At 47.1% G+C, this 18,926-nt stretch overlaps 1 protein-coding gene across 2 annotated transcripts in view; it reads right to left on the minus strand.

Annotated features, from left to right (window-relative positions):
• LOC148818474 (protein kinase C beta type) overlaps positions 1-18,926 on the minus strand; it is a 147,812-nt gene that overhangs the window by 71,182 nt on the left and 57,704 nt on the right. For both annotated transcript variants that reach the window (XM_088936819.1, XM_088936818.1), the window contains exon 3: positions 15,382-15,464. In XM_088936819.1, the coding sequence (XP_088792945.1) occupies positions 15,382-15,464 (83 nt within the window). The remainder of the gene's footprint in view (positions 1-15,381; positions 15,465-18,926) is intronic.

Here is an 18,926-nt window from a genome sequence, read left to right on the forward strand (position 1 = left end):
CTTAAATAAGGGGAAAATGATTGATTGATCTAAATTCTGGAACAGTTAGGAAAGTAGTCAAGGTGGCAGATGTCCCCACGATAGGCAGATTATCAAACAGTACAGAAATGTAGTCAATGTAACAGAGACAATAGGAGACTTTCCAGACACCTGGCAGATAATGTTCAAAGCAGGTGAGCGCAGAGAAATACATTAGGAATTAATGTACTACAGTACTAAGAATATTGTGCATAATTTGAGCTTCTTCCCTATAGAAAAAGTACTGCTGCTCTAGCATTACTCTAGAAAAGTGGAATCAGATATCATTTGGGGGTTAAGGGAATGTCACACACTGAAGAAACAAAATCCTTTCTTAGTCTTGGATAGAGTAGAAATCCTCAAAAGACGTTGACAAAATCAATTCAGTGGAAGTGAAACACGAACCAGAGGCCACAAGAGCAATTACAACAGAACAAGAGGCACTTCTTTGCTCAAAGGGTTGTGGGAGTATGGAACGGGCTACCCAGCCATGTTGTTGAAGCCGATGCCCTGGCTTCCTTTAAAGAAACAGCTGGATAAGATCCATGGAATCGATTAGCTTCGTGACCAGCGATTGTTTGAATCCCTTCTTATTTTCTGATTGCGACTTTCCTCTTTGAGTATACTAGTAAGTAAAACCCAACACACCACATGCACCAGCCAGAGCTCTGGAACCACTCGAGATGGACAGGGTGACAAATAAGACTACCGCCAGCAAGGGGACATTTTAGACAAGCACTTCCTTGTGCTATAAGCGGAGACAACTTGCAGATTCAGCACAGAAATGCATGGCAAACCTGCTGCTGTCCTACCCCGGTCATTAACCACCCCTGCATATCTAGGAATTGCCCCTGTAAATCTTACCCATGGGCACACTGTGGGTGGCCCTGGGGTTGCTGGCTTTTCTTACCTACAGTACCATTCCCAGAAAAGGCAGTTTGGCACAGCTCCTGAGCTGCTGAGGCTGCTTGTCAAGCCCAAACAATGATGGAGTCTGAGTCAACAGCAATCAATCTGGGGAAATATGTTTTGCGCTTGACAGCCTCTTAGCAGACAATACAAGCAAAATAATGGGCCCCAAATATAGCCGAGCCTCTTGATTGAACCGAGCCGGGAGGCGGGCGTGACACAGCTACAGCTGGTGGAGGGCAGGCCGTTATAGGAGGGAAATGTCGCCGAGGCTGGGGCAACAGGCAGGGAGAGCTCATCGGAGACAGGCAGGAGACAACCCTAACCTCATTCCTGGAGCGATGCTAAGGCGGTTTCTTAATAAAGCAGGAAAATTGAAAGGACGGAAGCCGGCGATGAGGAGCAACGGCCCCAGTCCCGGTGATGCTGGGAAATGATCTGAAACGCTTCTGAAGGTCAGAGTGAGCCCTGATGCAGCAGGGCTTTGCATTCCAGCGTCCTGAACATGCTCCTCCGAGCTGGCTCGCTATTGGTGGCAGCCTGAAGAACCATCCAGACCCTCCCTCCTCTTCCCGTCCTTCTCTTCCCAGTTTCCCGCCCTCTCCCTCGCCCCTCAGCGAGGGAGCCTGCCCTTAACCCTTGCTCTTCTCCAACTGCGCGCACACACCGTCGGCTCCTGAGGCAGCCGCAGCCCCAGGTACAACCCCGAAAGCCCTGCACTGGTGCGTCTGACCGCCTGGCCTCTCCCCAGCGTGAGCCTGTGGGGGGCCAAGATGGGGAGCAGGGGAAAAGGGGGGGAGTGACCGACAGGGGTGCCGGGAGTGGACAGGGCAGTGAGGAATTCGCAAGGACGCTCAGCAGGGGGGCCCCGCAGAACCGCACTGTTTGGAGTTTGGCCGCAGCATCCTGCACAGACTAACAACACAGGAGGAAAGAGACACTGCCAACAGAAAACCGGAGACGGATCCAGGAAAATTGCATAATATACTAGACATCTAGCAGGCATCAGAAGCTCAGGGTACAAGGCACGACTGTACCCAGCCCACTGCAGGACAGAGATTGATTCATAGACACTAATGACCCTATATAGCAAGTGGTTAGAAGGTGGAGAGAACTTGAGAGGACTTGTAGGAAAGACACAGTAGCACAGGGAGAACTCAGCAAAGAAAGAAAATCCCAGAATCAAACTCAGGAGCATGGATATATAATATATATGGAGTTTGTGCTCTCAGACTGGAAGATCAGAAGTGTGATCGAAACATATATTTTTTTTTAGCAAGGGGGTAAAAGAGACTCTCAGTTCCGAACGCTAAGGCCCTTTCTGATCCATCAACGGGCTTGAGAGGTTCGGGAATTCTCATCGCAAAACACCCTTCATCAGTGCTAGACATGCATCAGGGCGAATTATGGCAGTGAACATAAACTACGCCGCAAAAAAAAAACTGTTCTAACCAGCCTTTCACAAAGAAAGGAAAAAGAAATTGCAGCCTCCAATTCAGGAACACCGAGTGTTGACGTGGATCGGTGCTTCCTATCCAAGTCGCTTGAAATCGGCGGCTGACTTGTGTGTGTGGGACCCAGCAGAGTGCCCAAGCCCCCAATGCTGTATCTGAAACAGGCACTTGTTTAGCTGGAAAGCATACAAGATGCACGGCAGCAGAAGTCCTATGGGTGTCCTCAGTGCAGGAAACACCTTGCAGCTCCATAGCAGTTGCTGTGCTGGGCTTGAGGACATAAGGGAGACTGAGACACCTGTCTACTCCTCTGGCTCCATCATCTTTTCTCCTTCACTCTTCTTGAGTGAAGGCCTCAGGATCTTGCTACTGCAGTCCCGAGATAAAACCAGGACCACAGAACAATTCTGACGATGTCATTTACAATAATGCAAATGGGGTCTGCGAGAGGACATCTGATGGATGTCCGCTCCCCACCGATATTCATTTCCACAGCTGGATGAATGCCGTTAAAAAAAATTACAACTTAATGCTCGAAGATTATGCAATCAATAAAAAACATCACTCTTCTTCTCTCACAGCGAGCCCCGGCACTGACTGACTTGGTGCATCTAAACATTGCAGGCAGTGTAACATTGAGGGACCACATTATTTTATGCAAGAAAGCGGACGATGCTCTATTTGTGTCTGTATAATACTTGGCTCTCGCCGACGGACTGTAACTACAGTGAAGACAGTGCCGGATGTCCCACTGGGCACCGTAGGCACAGTGCCTAGGGCCTACGAAGTTTTTAGGGCCCACGAAGGAGGGAGACACTAGTGACTAGGAAAAAACGAGCTGAAACAACATGCTTGAGATCGACTCTAGGTGCTCCAAATCAATAATCCCACGCTCTCTAGAAACTAGAAGTATCGAAGTGACGCTCGCTCGACTCGCTCCATCAATCACGTGGTTTAGCATTAGAATAGTTTATAGTGCATCATGTTAATCGACGTCATTCAATTGGCGTTCACCCCTCATTTTGCACATTTCCGAGTGAAGCTGCCTCAGGCCTACGCACACCAAAATCCAGCCCTGAGTGAAGACCAACTGAGATGCTGAAACGAAGTTCCACGTGACCCCAGAACATTTCTGTTCTGATCTTTCCTTTCCCCGGCCTGGCATTGACGTTTCTGGTGTAACGCTGGATCCGGGGATAAGTTAAGAGGGTGTCGTCTCCTTGTGGGGAGCACATGGGACTGCAGCACAGCACGTCTGCCAGCGTGCTGCTACGGTAACCTGAGACGGCAGGCGGGAACGGTACCTGAAAAATTCATGAACGTCACCTCTCGGGCTTTGTTCTAACCAAAACACTTATCAATCACTAGAGCGCAAAACAGTTTAACCACTGTCATTCATGTGTGCCACTGAGCAATTCGGTTTCCGGGATTAACAGCCCACTAGTCTCCTGCTTTTAAGGGCAGCCTAAAAAAAAAGAGAGAGAATACCACGAAAAAACAAACAAACTGTCAATCATCCACCTTTATACTGTTAATATTGCTCCTGGCCTAGTACGCTGCTGGTAGTCAAGCAACAGCAAAGCACTAAGCAAGAGAAATATAGCTGAAGGGGGATAAAGTATAGTATCTGCTGTACAAAAGGTGTACAGACTTCAGCACTGCAGCCAAAGCACTGACACTCCCCCACCGCCACACACAGACACGCACATACACATCACCGATAAAACAAATGAGGGCTCAACAGACAAGAAAATGCAAAAAAAGAAGGCCTGATTCTCCAGGGATGCGTGTTTCTTATTGCGACTTTCCTCTTTGAGTATACTAGTAGGTAAAATCCAACACCTCACGTGCACCAGCCAGAGCTCTGGAACCACCCGAGACGGACAGACACACACCCCCAGAGCTGCTGTGGAAAAGGTGCCTCTTGGACCGCAAGACTACAGGTTCATCTTTGTTGTTTCGCGGGGAGCCAGGAACTCATCTGCTTTACAGCCGCATCTCACACTGAGGTTTTCATGCTAAATCGGCCAGTCGCTCCTCATTACTGGTGATGTCTCTCACGCCGGGCCGGGGCGAGGCTGCCAACCAGAAGGGGCCGGATAAGGAGTGACAGGGCAGAGTGAAGCCGTGCGCGTTTTAGCAAGGGGGGGGAGAGGCCTGCGGAGTTCACTCTGAGTCCGCGTCACACAGAGACAGGGGCCCGCTGTCACCCTGACGCACGCCACAAGTGAAACAGCGAACGCAGCAGAGGAAAAGCTCCCAGCAGGCACCTCGGAGGGTCTGGCTCTGGATTTGGAAACGAACACGCTCTCCCCTTTCCTGAAATACGACAAACCAGTCACAAAACGAACTCACAGGGCGCGTGCGCTCATTAAAAAAGTAGGAGGGGGGGGGGGTTAAACAGGTCTTTGAGAATACTCCCCCCACTAGTGGCACTGATGGATGAATTTACCTCCTGGGCTGTTTAAGGCACCTGACAGAGTGCCTCTAGACACAGCTGGGTTCCTCCCTGTGTCCTCTTTGCTGCAGATGAGACGAAGTGTCCTTACTGGTGGTATCTCTGTGTGGTAGAGATGCACTACAAAGGGCTGTGGGCAATGGCAGAGAGGATTATAGGAACTGATTTACCTTCAATCGGCCAGATCCACACCATCCGCTGTCGCAATAAAGCCCAATCCATCATTCAGGATCCCAGCCATCCCGGCCACAAACTGTTCCCCCCCCTGCGCTCTGACAAGCGGTACCACACTGTTAAAGCGCGGACCACTAGACTCAAGAACAGCTTCTATCCCACTGCAGCATGCATCCTCAGCAGCTAACTGCAATGCCTCAGACTCAATACACATCTACCATTTTTTTTTGGTCTCACTACTACACATTTATTGTCCCCAACTTATTTATTGTTCCTGGTGTCTGCATTGTGTGGTGCTGTCCGTTGTACTGTTTTTGTCCCAGGAGATCAGAGATCAGATTAAGAATTCCAATGTATGTACGATAAGATAAGTTTACTTTCTTGGCCATCTACAATTTCCTGTATAAGGAATTTGTCTTTTCGCATACCCCAACTTGCTCTCTAAGAGAAACACGGACAGGGAGAGAAGCTTGGGGTCAGAATGCAGGGTCAGCCATTTATAAGGCGCCCCTGGAGGAGTTGGGGTTAAGGGCCTTGCTCAGGGGCATAACGGAGTAGGATTCCTCTGCCGGCCACAGGACCAGCAACCTTCCAGCCACGGGAGCAGATCCTAAGCCACAGAGCAAATGCAAAGCCCAATCTTTTAGATGAGGAATATACATACAGTATGCAAGTAACTGGCACAATGAAGTGAAAATTGAGGAGCGAAGGGTCTCGAATGGTCTCTAAATGGCTTGGTTTGATCACAGTTAAAGTGGTCCAGATCTGTAGAAAGTCACCTGCTGTATACAACCTAATGGACAGGGGTTCTCCAGGAGATTAAAAGCCATCTTTAATCCCCCCCCCCCCTCCTCCCAGGTCCAGGCAGTGGCAGAATGTCAAACACATGGAGAAACAGATGCAGTATCTGGAATTTCCTTAAGACTTTTGCAACGTACTTTTTCAAGAGTGATGGCTTCCTGAGGTAAGCAAACACAGGGGAATTCCACAGCTCTGCTCCGCTCTGGATGGATAATTACAGATGTCATCGCTCAAACTGACCGAGAGGGGCCAGGTTTCAGCAAGAATGCTCAGAAGGCATCACACGGTCTTATTGCTCCAGCAGGGGTTATGCATAAAAAATAGGATTTACCTGGTAAACCTTATTTATTTATTTTTTTGAGTGCACAGTAATATTCTAAAAAGCACTCTGATTACTTGGAAATGCTTTAGAAAAATTAAGCAGCACCGGACAATTTCCACAACCGTGATGTTAAAATAATTAAAAAACACAAAGCTTATGCTCTGTATGCTTGGGTGGCTTACAGCACCAGGGTTTTTGAGTGATTGAACCTGCTTTCCAAACCCTTGAGTGAAACAGCTCCACACTAAAAGAGGAACTACTGCCTGTACACACCATCTCAAAAGCACAGCTGGTGGTCATTTGCATGTGAGTGACATTTTTAGCATTGCGGACTGGCGCAATGGTGTAGGATTTCTGCCTCGCAGCGCTGGGGCCCTGGGCTCATTTCCTGGCAAAGAGCCTTGGGGTGCTGTCTGTGGGGAGTTTGCATGTTCTCCCCAGGATTTGCATGATATGTGTGGGTTTCGGCCAGGCGCTCCACTTTCCCCCAAAGACATACCAGTAGGTTAATTAGCTCCCGGGAAAATCGATCCTTGTGTGAACTGTGTGTGCGTGTCTGTATCTGTGTGTGTGCCTGGCCATGGACAGACGTGCTGTCCAGGGTGTATCCTGCCTTGCGCCTGTTGCTTGCTGGGATAGGCTTCAGCCCCCTCTTTGACCCTGTACTGGACAATCAGATTAGACTGGATGAGCAAGTCTCTTTCTCTAACTTCACAGTGAACGGATTTTTTGCGTTAGCCCCTGCAGAGGGGAACAATCAAGTGGCTTTTGGGTGTGCTAACTGCGTGAATTCTGCCTGGAGACAGATCCAGCCTGACTAACGTGTATCACCAATAAAGAATCAACATTACTGGTCTTCCAATAATCCCTGGCTGCTGGATCATTAAAAAATTAAAAAGATCAATAATCCTCTACTGCTGCCACTTAGTTATTAACTGTTGTAGGCTCTTCAAGGTTAATCCTCAAATGAACTTTTTTTTTTCCAATGTGACAGATTGGTTCACACACGCATATACTGTATCATTGACTTTATACATCCCATATCCAAAACAATAACAATCGATACGTCGGCTGTGGCTCCTTTATCTATCTCTTCCAGGGCCTGTCAGGAAGATGAATGATTTAATATCGAAGCTTTTAACCTTGAAAATCTTGGCTTCTGGAGAGCAGGTTACACATGTTCACACTGATACAAGCACGTTGTTCAGGAATTCCTGAAACGCCACTTGAATGGGAAGAAAACCTATTTGTGGTCGGAAAAAAATCTTTTTATTTGGTTATTAGTGGCAACAATAATTGCAGGAATAATTACGGCATCAAAAGAAAATCCTGTCAAGATTTGAATTGCGCAACCAATGAGCCGCTTGCCAACATCGACGACTGTCGTTGAAATACACTCTACAGGACATTATTGTATTAGTGCTGAAAGCCTGCCTTCTGGGAATGCACTCAATAAACGTTCATGTGCCTCTTCTGCACACTTTCAAATCAGTCAATGACAGGTATGACTGCAGTGCAGAGTAAGAAAAGCAAAGAGCCTTATCGCGACAAACTTCCTTTTTTTTTTTGGCGCTTTGCATTTTAAACAAGCGGTGTATCGGACTCTGACGGCAAAGCTACAATCTTTCACAATGGCTGCGGGCCCTGGATCTCGCGCCCCGCGGCCCCGCTTGATCTCCGGCTACCTGGAGCCGGCCGCAGCCGACTCGCTTCCGAGCCGAGGCCGCAGTGCCACCGGCTCGCCGAACACATCGGCAGCTTTCTCCCTCACTAGCGCTGCGGTGTTCTCATTCCCGACTCCTGAAAACTCACAGCCCTTAATTCCCTCCTCGCCGTCCGCTTAATGCCTTCTGACAGCCAAATAACTACATCCTCCAGCAGACTGACGTCTCCTCACTCCGAGAAAAATAAGCCTTTAAATAACTCATTGCCTTTCCGCTGCAGGAGAAAATTCAGGCTTAGCAAGGACCCACGGATGGCAACAAATATGTTGGTTTTTTTTTTAATTTTGTTTTTAGTTTGTATTATTACTACCATGGCGGCAGCAGAGTAGATGACAAGATGGCACAACCACCCATTGGCATGATTACAAAATTGACTATAGTAGCTGGCACTGGATCAGAAAGTTACCCCCCAAAAAATTGTTTGTTTTGCTTTGACAACATTATGATATACATCTTCATCAAGGTCTCTTTTTTTTTTTAGGGCAATCCACCGTCAGGTCATACCAAGAGCATGTGAGAACATGCCACACTGTTAAAAGTTTGTATGCAAATTAGACATACTGTTACAGCCTGTATGCAAATTAGAAAACATCCTGTACCGACACATGTTCATGCTGCTAATGAGAAAAAAACATTTCCCAGGGCAAATTCTCATGACTCCATTATTTGGATAGAGATAGATATTGTATGCATGTACTGTATATGTTATAAAAGCAAGAAATAATTACCACACCAACAATGCCCTCTGTGCTGTACCAGTCTAAGGAGTGAGGAGTCTTCCTGGATGCTAAGACAGTAGCAGGATAATTCTTTATTCGCAGCCTTCCGTAAGGAGTTTTGCACTTGTGTGTACAGATGTAGAAATAGGATAGACGCATGCACTACCACATGTGCACAAAGCACCATGCAGGAATTCTTCCAAAAATTTGAAACAGAAACAGAAAAACTCTCAATAATGCGGCAGATGACAGAACAGGACCCCCCTCTCTTTAAAGTGTACACCATTAGAGCCAGGGAGAAATAACCCTTCGAACCCAGGGAACAGCGTGCAATATTTGTTTTCACTTGAACAAAGTCGATCATGTTACCTAGAGAGTCGTTTACAGTAAAAAAGCCAGGCACATCTTGCGCTGCAGCTAAGATATTCATTCACACACATGCGCGTCTCATGCTGGAGACTGATCGGACTGAGCTGCACATGAAAGTGCAGACAGAGCAGTGGGCCCTGCAGGGCAGGGCCCGGAGACAGCGTGGGCTATCGGCGTACGATGTGGAAGTCTTCGGCAGATGCAGAGCGAGTGGGTGTCGGGGGGGAGGAGAGAGAGAGAGGGAGAAGCAGAAGAGAAAGAATATTTGATCAGCGCTTCAGGGCAGAGGTTCCCAAAAGCATCACTTGTTCCAACTGCAGCAACAACCACAACAACAACAAAAAATAAAGAGCCTGGGAACAAACGTCATCTTTAAATAACTCAACAGCTCCAAGACTCCTGAGTGTGTGAGGGTGTGTGGATGTTGGGGAACGGATTGGCAGGCGTGAAAAGCAAAGACATCTGTTCGAAAAAGACAGATTTAGATGAAAGGGTGAGGCAGACCACTTTACAAGGCGAAATCCAGGCTGGTGTAGTCTGCGTCTTCTACCCAGCTGCTCAGCTGATAAAGCATGTGACAGCTCCGCAGAGGCATCTGCCCCCAGCTCTGGGGTTCTGGACTGACTTTGCATGGGGTTTCTACAGCTAAGAAGAAGCCTCATCAGGAGGCTGGAGGAGGAGGTGTTGATACCACCGTGGAAATTCAGCAACAGCGGCTGTTAACCTGCTGCAGCTTGCACCACCTTCTTGAGTCTACTGCTGCTTCCTGGACGAAGGCAGCCACGCTCGGCTCTAAGGGTGCCCACTCTCTGACCTCGAGGGTGCACCGATCTCAGGCCCACCCCCCAGCGGGTCCAGCCCGAGAGCGTCCATCTGGGCCCGGTACGGCCAGTCGAAAGACGGTAGAGTCAGGCTGGGGGCAGTGGGGGCCAAGCCTTCCACTCCAAACCCACCCCTCCCCAGGAGGATCAGAGCATGGGAGACCCCGGCACTCCCGCAGGGACAGCTGGAGGGGTGCGATTAGGGCCTGGGTATCGTGGAGATTGGGTGCACACCCTGGTAGCCTCAGATGATATCCTGACAGCTAGTTCCAACCCGAACTACCTCTTATACCAGCGTATCCAGCCAGATGACATCGCCCTTCCCAGTTATCACCCAAGAGCATGGGGATTTCCATCTGTGGGAGCTGCAAATCCTTTTTCTTGGCGGGCCTAGAATTTCTGGGTTTTGTTCCAACCTGAGGGGTCAATTAGAAATGAGGAATGTATGTTCTTAAACAGTGAGGATTCGTCTGAAGGTCTTTTACATTTGATTGCTCTCAAAATTCATTTCATTCAAGTTACTGTACCTACTCAGCAGTTCAGAGCCTGAGCAGTAGTACTACACTCCTGGAGCTAATTAAATAATTAGTCTAGGTAACCAAGAGCTGAACAACAAGTAGAAGACCAAGGTCCACATACACAACATTACAGCATCCAATACCATCATCTACAAGGCATTACTGATTTGTTACTAATATACAAATCCATACAATATACGGGATGTTCTCACATAGGCAGATGCTATTTGTGCATTATTTAGAGTCTGTTAATAATTCAGGATGATTCTGCAACTATACCAAAAGTGCGGTCCCCGGTTTATCACTAGAGGCTGCTCAGCACAGTTAAGTATTCATGACCTTTAAACAAACATTGTTCTTTTCACACCCCCTCTTGCTTCATTTCAAATCTGCATTGATTTTCTCCCTCAGCCTTACAAAGATGAGCTCCAAATGTATCCGACTGTCTGTCCGTTTCTCCTTGCCTTGGTGTCACCTTGGACCTTGTCAGGTCCTTCATTACAACTGCACTACCTTCTGCTCTCACAAAGTGTGGCTCTAAAGTGCAAAAGCTCTGTCAATCTGCCTTTTATTCCCCTTGATTTGGCCCAGCTAGGCTGCTAGAAACTGTACCTGCCTCCCTCCCAGAGCTGGAGTACTAGGGTGTCAGAATAGTGTCGACAGTAGACAGGGGATATTACCTGTGCACAAACCGCAGATACTGTACAGTCAATATAATTGATTTCCTAAGACGCAGGCAGCTTGCTCTCATTTTTGATCACTGTAAAAACACACAAGGGGCCATATGAAAATAGCACCGAACAAGCGTAGCACAACAGAGGGGAGGAGCAAAGAGCACAGATTGCAATTAAAAGAGCAAATCGCACAGACTGCGATGCGGAACAGAAGAGATCCCCCCTCAGTGAGTCAGGGCACCAGCTTGCTGACTGCAATTTGCAAGCAGGTTCGGAAACTCATTTTGTCCTCTCCCCTCCGCTTTTAAACATATTAATTAATTTCATTACAGTACAGCTGCAGTTTGCAGTGTAACGCTAAATGCCGTGGGAACTCTTGAGCTCTGGCGAGGGATGAATGTAGGTTTCATTATGAGAGAATGTAGCAGAGTTCAAAGGATCCAACAGCTCAGTTCCTTGGTGGCTTTCTAATTAACCCAGTTCTATAATAGACACCACATGACTCCCTTTGAAAACAATGATGAAGAGTGCAGTCTTGAAGCTGACACTGGCTATATTTATGCTGGTGGTCCTGCGTCGGGCACTCTAACATTGTCCCTTCATTAACACAATCAGCCATTTAACCAAGGAGAAGCTAATCAGTGCGTCCCAGCTTTACAACTTAATTAAACAGAAGCTACCATCTTAGATTAGTCGAGCGTCCTCAATGGATGTTCAAGGTATTTATAGGCAGTTCAAAAAAAACAAATCGACCTTCAGATTCAGGCTTGAATTAGGCAAATGTACATCTGCCAAAGGAAAAGACAGAAGGAAAACTGAAATATTAATTTATGCAATGATTTAAAGAGCCTTTTACTTATAAGAAGAGTATTATTTAACCAGAGCTTATTATCAGGAGGTGCCCAGTTCAGACAGTGGGTGGTTAACTGTTTGCTAGCCTTCATCTGCAAGGAGGAAATGAAACCGAGGTCCTGGCGTAAGCGACTCTGCAGCAGATGGTTAGGTTTACCCTCTAAATATCATCCGATTTCTCTGGGTAATTTGTCGGCTGATCAACTAATCACTACATGAATCGTCGAAGAATAGCTGCTACTTTATAACAGGGGAGTTTAGTTCTACTGAGCCAACACATTAGTACAGACGGAGTGTGAGATATGCATCCAGTTTGCTCAAGTCTGCTGATATACTTTTCCCAGCTTTCAGAGCCATGTTACAGCCTTTGACAGTGTCTAATCAGAGCCTGCCGAATGGATATTCAACCTGCTGTCAGGCTGACCGTACACACTCAGCTAGAGTGTGACTTCTGTCCCCTGTGATTTTCTGCTGACACTTTGCTTTCCAATTTTAAGACTGCATTTAACCGTAATCTAATCACAATTAGACTTTCCTTCTATTCGATTTAAACGTGTAAACATCGATAAAAGCAACAGCAGCTGTAAGTGACTGGTCAGTGGTGACGATAATGATACTCGCTATTATTCCTTTATATCAAACAACAGGCTGTTCCATTAGGCTGCAGGCAGCTATACAGTAGTCCTACTGCATGTCTGTGCGTGCTTAAAAAGGAATGCAGAATGAGAAGTCAGTTTTTTAGAAACAATTTAGATTGTTTTCTGTCCAAACCTCGGTGAAAAAACACAAATCTGCTACCTGAAAGTGCGGCACTTGGGTGCTGTCAAGCTCAATAAATTCATGTTTTCAATCCTCCCAACGCACAAAGTCTTTGTCCCACAATGGTAAAGGAATACAGAGATCACTGCAAGCCAGAGACAGGCCCTGGCTGGATGAACTGTGAGCCTGCAGATCCAATAGTACTCAGATGTTTATGTTGACATCATTAACGCCTTCTACACATTGTGGGGAAACAGTAAAAAATGCAATCAGAACATTAGACTAAGCAGCTAAAAGGGTACAATCAAGGGATGTTATGCAAAACTTGTACAGTGTACAGACCTCATTTAATACGGTATGTAATATTGGTCACCATGTTATATTACATAAATTGTTCTGGAATCAGTACAGAAATCAAGCTGAGAACTGAGAAAAACAAGACGAGTAGTTAACACTCCTATAAGTAGGTCAGAATACAAGCTTAACATCTCAGCTGAAGGCCAACACCACAGCACAACGCCCCACTCGCTATACCGGGGAAAGGGCTTGGAAACTCTCGCCCAGTGGGTACAGCACCCCCTACTGGTCCACCAACACCACTTACAGCAGCAACCTGGATTTCCTTAGAGGCCTCCCATCCCAGCAGTGTCCAGACCCAGCTCTACATATCTTCCGAGATCGGGCTCCAAGGTGGAGAAATGTGTGCGTGTGCTGTATCCGCACAGAGACGATCTGGAGTGGGCCCACACCCCCACTGATAAATGGATTACCGCGTAATTATGCAAATAACCACATAGGCTTATGTGCAGAAGGGAGGGGAGATATGAATCTGTGCTGAGGGTTGACGCTGTGCCTTGAGGATCTCTTGACGAAAGGGTCGTGTGGCGTCACACAACGGATCGTTCGAGAACAGTGTGGGGGAAACAGAAAGGGAAAAGACAAAAACGGGACAGGGGGAATCGATCGGCGTACCTCTTCAAAGGCTTTAAGGGAGCTTCAGTCTTGCCAGGAATAGCAGAGGGCAGTGTGGCTCTTTCACAAAGCCAGCGATGGCTGCAGAGGGTCTCTCTCAGTCGTGGAAGAGAGCCACTCGCACAAGCAAGGGTGGCTGAACACCACGACTGAAGCTGTCACAAGCCACCGGATCATTACATCACAGCCGATTGAAGCTGGAGCCGGATGAATTCTTTCAGGTAGCTTCCCCAAACCTACTCCTCGAAATCCACTCCCAAGTTCAGGTTTGTGATTGAAACCAGCAATGATTTTCAGGATTTGGTTCATGATCTACAATGCTCCAAAGGGCAGGCTTAGACCGTTCACATCTCCCAGAGCCCCCGACAGCACACACACAGAAATCATTCGCTGCCTGCGGCTAAGCCTAGGCTCTGGGGCTGGGAAACAATAATTCAGAGAGCCAAAACCGCCAAGAGGTTAGACCCTAAGTAGATTTCCAGAAACGCACTGCCCGTGTAATGTGCATGATTGCCTTCACGCAGCGATTCATTCACCCTGATCCAGCCCGGCTCCTCATCCCTCCCCCTGCCAGGCACACGCCAAGGCAGGATTTTTGCGAGATGCAAAATAATCACTCATTTTCTCAAACGTGCAACAGTGGCCTCCCTCGCTCATTAAAGGGGATGAGAAAGCCCTTCAGCAGACCTTGATTGCCGGAGAGCTCCAAGCAGCAGGCACGTCAGCCACAGAGAGCTGGAATTACAGCACACCTCCGAACAAAGCTCACTGTGCCTTGCTATTTTCAGCGCTGGGCTTCTGTCTTTTTTGTGGGTTTTTTTTTTCCTCCTCTTCAAAGTAAATAGGCCCCTTTACACACGTGTGCAGGCAAATTTTCACGCTTGCAACTGCACACCAAGCCTCCGCTGAGCTCCGGTGATGCGTTTGCGTAGCCCAGCAGGGGCTGAGCTGATGAGTGTACTGTGACTCTCTCCAGCAGGGTCTGCCTGCAAGCCATAGTCACAGCCAGGCCTAGGCAGGGTTCAGAGGTGGCCCCCCCCCCTTGTCTATCAAGCAGAGCCCCCCCCAAAAAACAGAAAAATCAGAGAAAGACAACACAAGACTGGGAATTTCATGGCACGAGTGGCTTGAGACTCTGCAAAGTGTAAGAACCATTCTATGCAGAATTGCTTGGAAAATGTAGTTACTCGCTACAAGAGCCGCATCTCATGTTAACGCAGCTTGAACAGCGTCTCACTTGTGTTCCTGTGCAACGCTCAGCCGAGCAGGTGTCTGAGAATCCACTGTTAACTGGGCCGGCAGAGCAGGGGCTGAGGTTGACGGAGCACAGGACGAGTGGAACCAGTAAGAAGCCAGAGGGGCCGAGAGGGGGTCCGCGCCATTTGGGTTTTCGAGCGAAAGTGAAGCCTGGGGTCTTTCAGTGGAAGAATTTTGCATGATCTCCAAGTCAGGCTTCCTAGCGAGAGACTCTAGCCCCAGAGAGCCCTGGACTAGTAGTTGGAGCTGATCACACCATTGTGCACAATTGTCTGTGGACCGCTAAGTGTGGAGCGGGATTAGTCAGCCCTGTCTGGGTGCCGTCTGCGACACAGCAAGCCCTACTGCCTGCAGGGTGCTTGCAGGTTTCTGGTGCTTTTGGTGCTTCACCTCCTGAGTTTGAGTTAAAGAGCACTGGTGGGCTGGGTCTACCTGCCCTTCCTCATTCTGCCCCTCCCATTTCCCCCTCCCCACCTACCTGATAGTATAACAACTCCCCCCACCCCCCGCCCCGCTCTGGTTGAGCGAGGCCGAGTGGTGCACCCTTTCCCTAGAGAGAAGGGTGACAGATGTTACTTACGTCTGAAGCTGGTCCCTTATCTGCACCAGGACAGGAGAAGGTGACGAACTCATGGCAGCGTTTGTGCACCACAAAGCAGCAGACTGCCGAGAGAGAAGAGGACAAATGTCAGCAAATCAGTGCCAGTGAAACTGCCGTCTCGCTGAGCTTGGCCGTCATCTTCTTGGCAAAACAAAAATGTGACTGCAGCAAGACAAAAGACCCATCAGATCTGGGTAATACATTTATCCATTCCTTTCCTCCCATTGTCAAGCAGCAATTAGCAATTTAGAACTGCCACATTCTTTTGGATCTTTTTTTAATATATTCTAATTCAAATGCATCTACTTATTTCTTCTACTGTTCTCTAACATTATGGAACATGAGGGTCTGGTTAAACTGCAGGGCATGTGCTTGAAACAGTCAGCTCCTTGATTATGGAACTGACTCCATTACACATGAATCAAACAATTGGTTGGGCCAAAATCCTGCAACAGAACATATTTGAAGGTCTGGCATTTTACTAACACTTGTCACACAACATGTGTGACTCGGTCCCCAAAGACAGATTTGGCTTCCTGTGTAAACCACGCACCCGAGACTTCCCCAGTGCCTGGGAATGAGCTATACTAGTAACAGTGGGAAAAAAAAGACCCGGTAGCTTTGCATAGGGGAATAAATATCTCTAAGTCCTCAGGCGGTTTATGAGGGCTTCGAACAGCAAGAGCTCTTGCAAAAACAAAAACCAAACAACACCACATGCAAAACATCCCCCATGATGATGACGAGGCCTGATATACAGTAAAGGCAAGGCAATAGTTAGAAAATAACACACAACAAACAAAATGAAAATAAAGTTCTGTAATACAGTACAGAATGGACTCAGATTAAACCATGAGAGCCAGAGGGGTAGAATTCACGGAGTAGCAGACTGCAGGGATTAAAAAACACAAACAGTTTCAATGCAACATTGTTCTCCTCCACTTATTAAAGCGAACACACAAATTCTTCCTGGGCCATTCTTCCAGGACCATCAGTGACACAGGAACACAAAGGTTCTACAACAAGAGATAATTACACAGAGAAGCATATCTGTATTGCAACCCTGTCTGAGCAAAACAGATAAAGCCTAGGTGTTCAAGCCCACAGATACACACAGTGCTCCCCCTCACTCCCACCTACGCTGTGCGAAAGGTACAATCCAGCCCTGCAGTTTTCTTTGTACAGTATGCCATGTACTTATACAGGACCAGCTGCTGTTTCCAGCCAAATTCACGGGCCAACACAACAGTTTTTTTTAAAAAAAAACATACAACGTTTTATTTCCAACCTGGACTTTGAACCTCTGAACTTTTGGCCGTTTTCAGAACCTTCCCTCCCCTCGCAAAAACAGAGCCAAGAGATGGCGACGGAGCAAAAACTCTAGCTTTGAGGAATCCTCATTTGTTGTCCCACAGTGCTCCAGGGGAAGAGAGGGGAGGTAGCACAAGCAGGCGGGGGGGGGGGGGGGGGGGGACGGACGAAGATCAGCTGAGAGGAATTGCGTTTGGGATGTGGATTAAGCCTGCCGAAATTTAAAGCAGTGATGAACCTACACTGTCAAATTAGTTTCTTTGATAGGGGTGACGGTGTGTAGTGGGAGAGCCCCGGTAAAAAGTCAACACCCCAGGTGAGGGGACAGAAGCACCAGAGTGAGGTTAGCAGGGCCCAGAAATAACACAAAAAAGAGGTGGAAAAATAAACAAAAGGCAAAAAAGAAAGTGTACCTCTGTGCCTCGTGACCTCCAGGCTGGGCTTACCCTGTTTATTGGGGTCCAGCCTTGGAAGAAAAGAGCCGCCAGCACAGCGGGGACCAGACTGGACTGACCCTGTTTAGTGGGGTCCAATCTGGTGGAGCAGGGCGCGTCAGGCAAGAACACAACAAGAACTCTGTGTGTGGAAAAGGTGTGTGTGCCTGCCCCGGTGAGAATACGTGACAGGACAGGCAAAAAGAAAAAGAGCCCCTTACGTGGGTGCAGTCAACTCTGGGACTGTCGGTGTAAGAACCCCCACCCTTCCGGGGGTGGCCCCCCTCGTCCCCTCGGGGGGTGTCCAGTGTGCCTCTATAGGACCTGTCCAGCTGTGGCTCATCATCTAGAAACCGGGACAGCTGGGACTACAAAGGCGAGGCTCTCAAATTGCTCGGTGTCCATCAGTCCACCGTCTGCAGTGCCTGTGACGGGTCCTAACCCGAATAAGGTGGCTCACAGGGCCCGAGCACATTAAAACTCATGATGATCCAAAGACATACAGCAAAAGGAGTCTTTACTGTGGCGAGATACACACAAACTCAACCTTTGAAAATCCTAACCACCACCTACATTGTGAAGTCCTTCATAACCCAAACAGAATTAATTACTCCCAAGTAAGAATGCGATACTCACTCCTGCACCAATTAGCTAATACTTATTAAATGCACATCTAGTGTGACTGCTTACAAGTGCTGGAGGTCTATATAGGCCTCCGGTGGCAGTTTTGGATGAAATATCCATCTTTATCTGACCTGACCTGCCACAGCACTAGGAGAATCTCAATTTATATTTCTGCAGTCCTTCTGTAATGGTGAGCTGGGTGGGAGTGTGTTTCCTCCACAGGATCCACAATTTGCTTTCCATAAAAAAAAATCCATTAAAAAATTCCTCATGAAGCTCAGCGTAAAACAGGCTTTCACATCCCACACGCTTCTCATTAGCGAAGGGGAAACGTCCACAAAAGCCACCGGACAAACGGTTAGTTTTTTCTTGATTATGCCAAGAATTCATGGAGATTAAATAATTCATCGTTCTTAAAAAAAGGGATATGTTGCTTGATAATGGCCTGGATACCATCCCTCCCAATCATTAGGCTAGGATCAAGTGGTCTGAATTGTCTTTGTTAAATTGCTTTCAGTGGAATTAAATTAACTATACTGAGCCATGAGCATATTAAGGCTGATGTCCAATCTAAGCTTTATTAATTCAACATCGTTATTTATATTCAATAATATTCATTTGTGAGCCAGACTATATTCCTTTCTAAGCTAAAAGTAAAGTGCAGCATCTATTAGTTCAAAATGTAAGTTTGCCAAGCTTAATATTTCAAATCCTTGCGATCGATTGTCCCCGCCACGAACGTTTTCTTTCCCAAAGGTCCTGTATTTGCATTAAAACATCCGATTTCCTTCTGGATAATCAAGGCGAGAAATGACTAATTTAACTGATAACCTTTAACTCAGACCTTATTTTTATTTTAATACTGCATTAGCTTTCTTTTTATTCTTCTTCTGATCATTATTTTATTTATTTATTTTAGTTTTCATGTTTTTTCTTTTTTAAGTCATTTGATTATATCTTATAGGTTATGTTGTGCCTGATGTTTTTGTGTTACTTTTTTTATTGTTTTATTGTTTAACTGTCATGAGCACATGGAGGCAAATTCCTAACAACTTAGTAGGTATGGCAATAAATTATGAATCTTGAATCTTGAAGTAAAAGGCATCATACTCCCATTGCCCTGCAACACCCTGATCCAAGCATGTTTGCACCCAA

Source organism: Atractosteus spatula, chromosome 18 (assembly GCF_055471065.1).
Source record: "Atractosteus spatula isolate fAtrSpa1 chromosome 18, fAtrSpa1.hap1, whole genome shotgun sequence".
In the NCBI taxonomy this organism is placed as follows: domain Eukaryota; kingdom Metazoa; phylum Chordata; class Actinopteri; order Semionotiformes; family Lepisosteidae; genus Atractosteus; species Atractosteus spatula.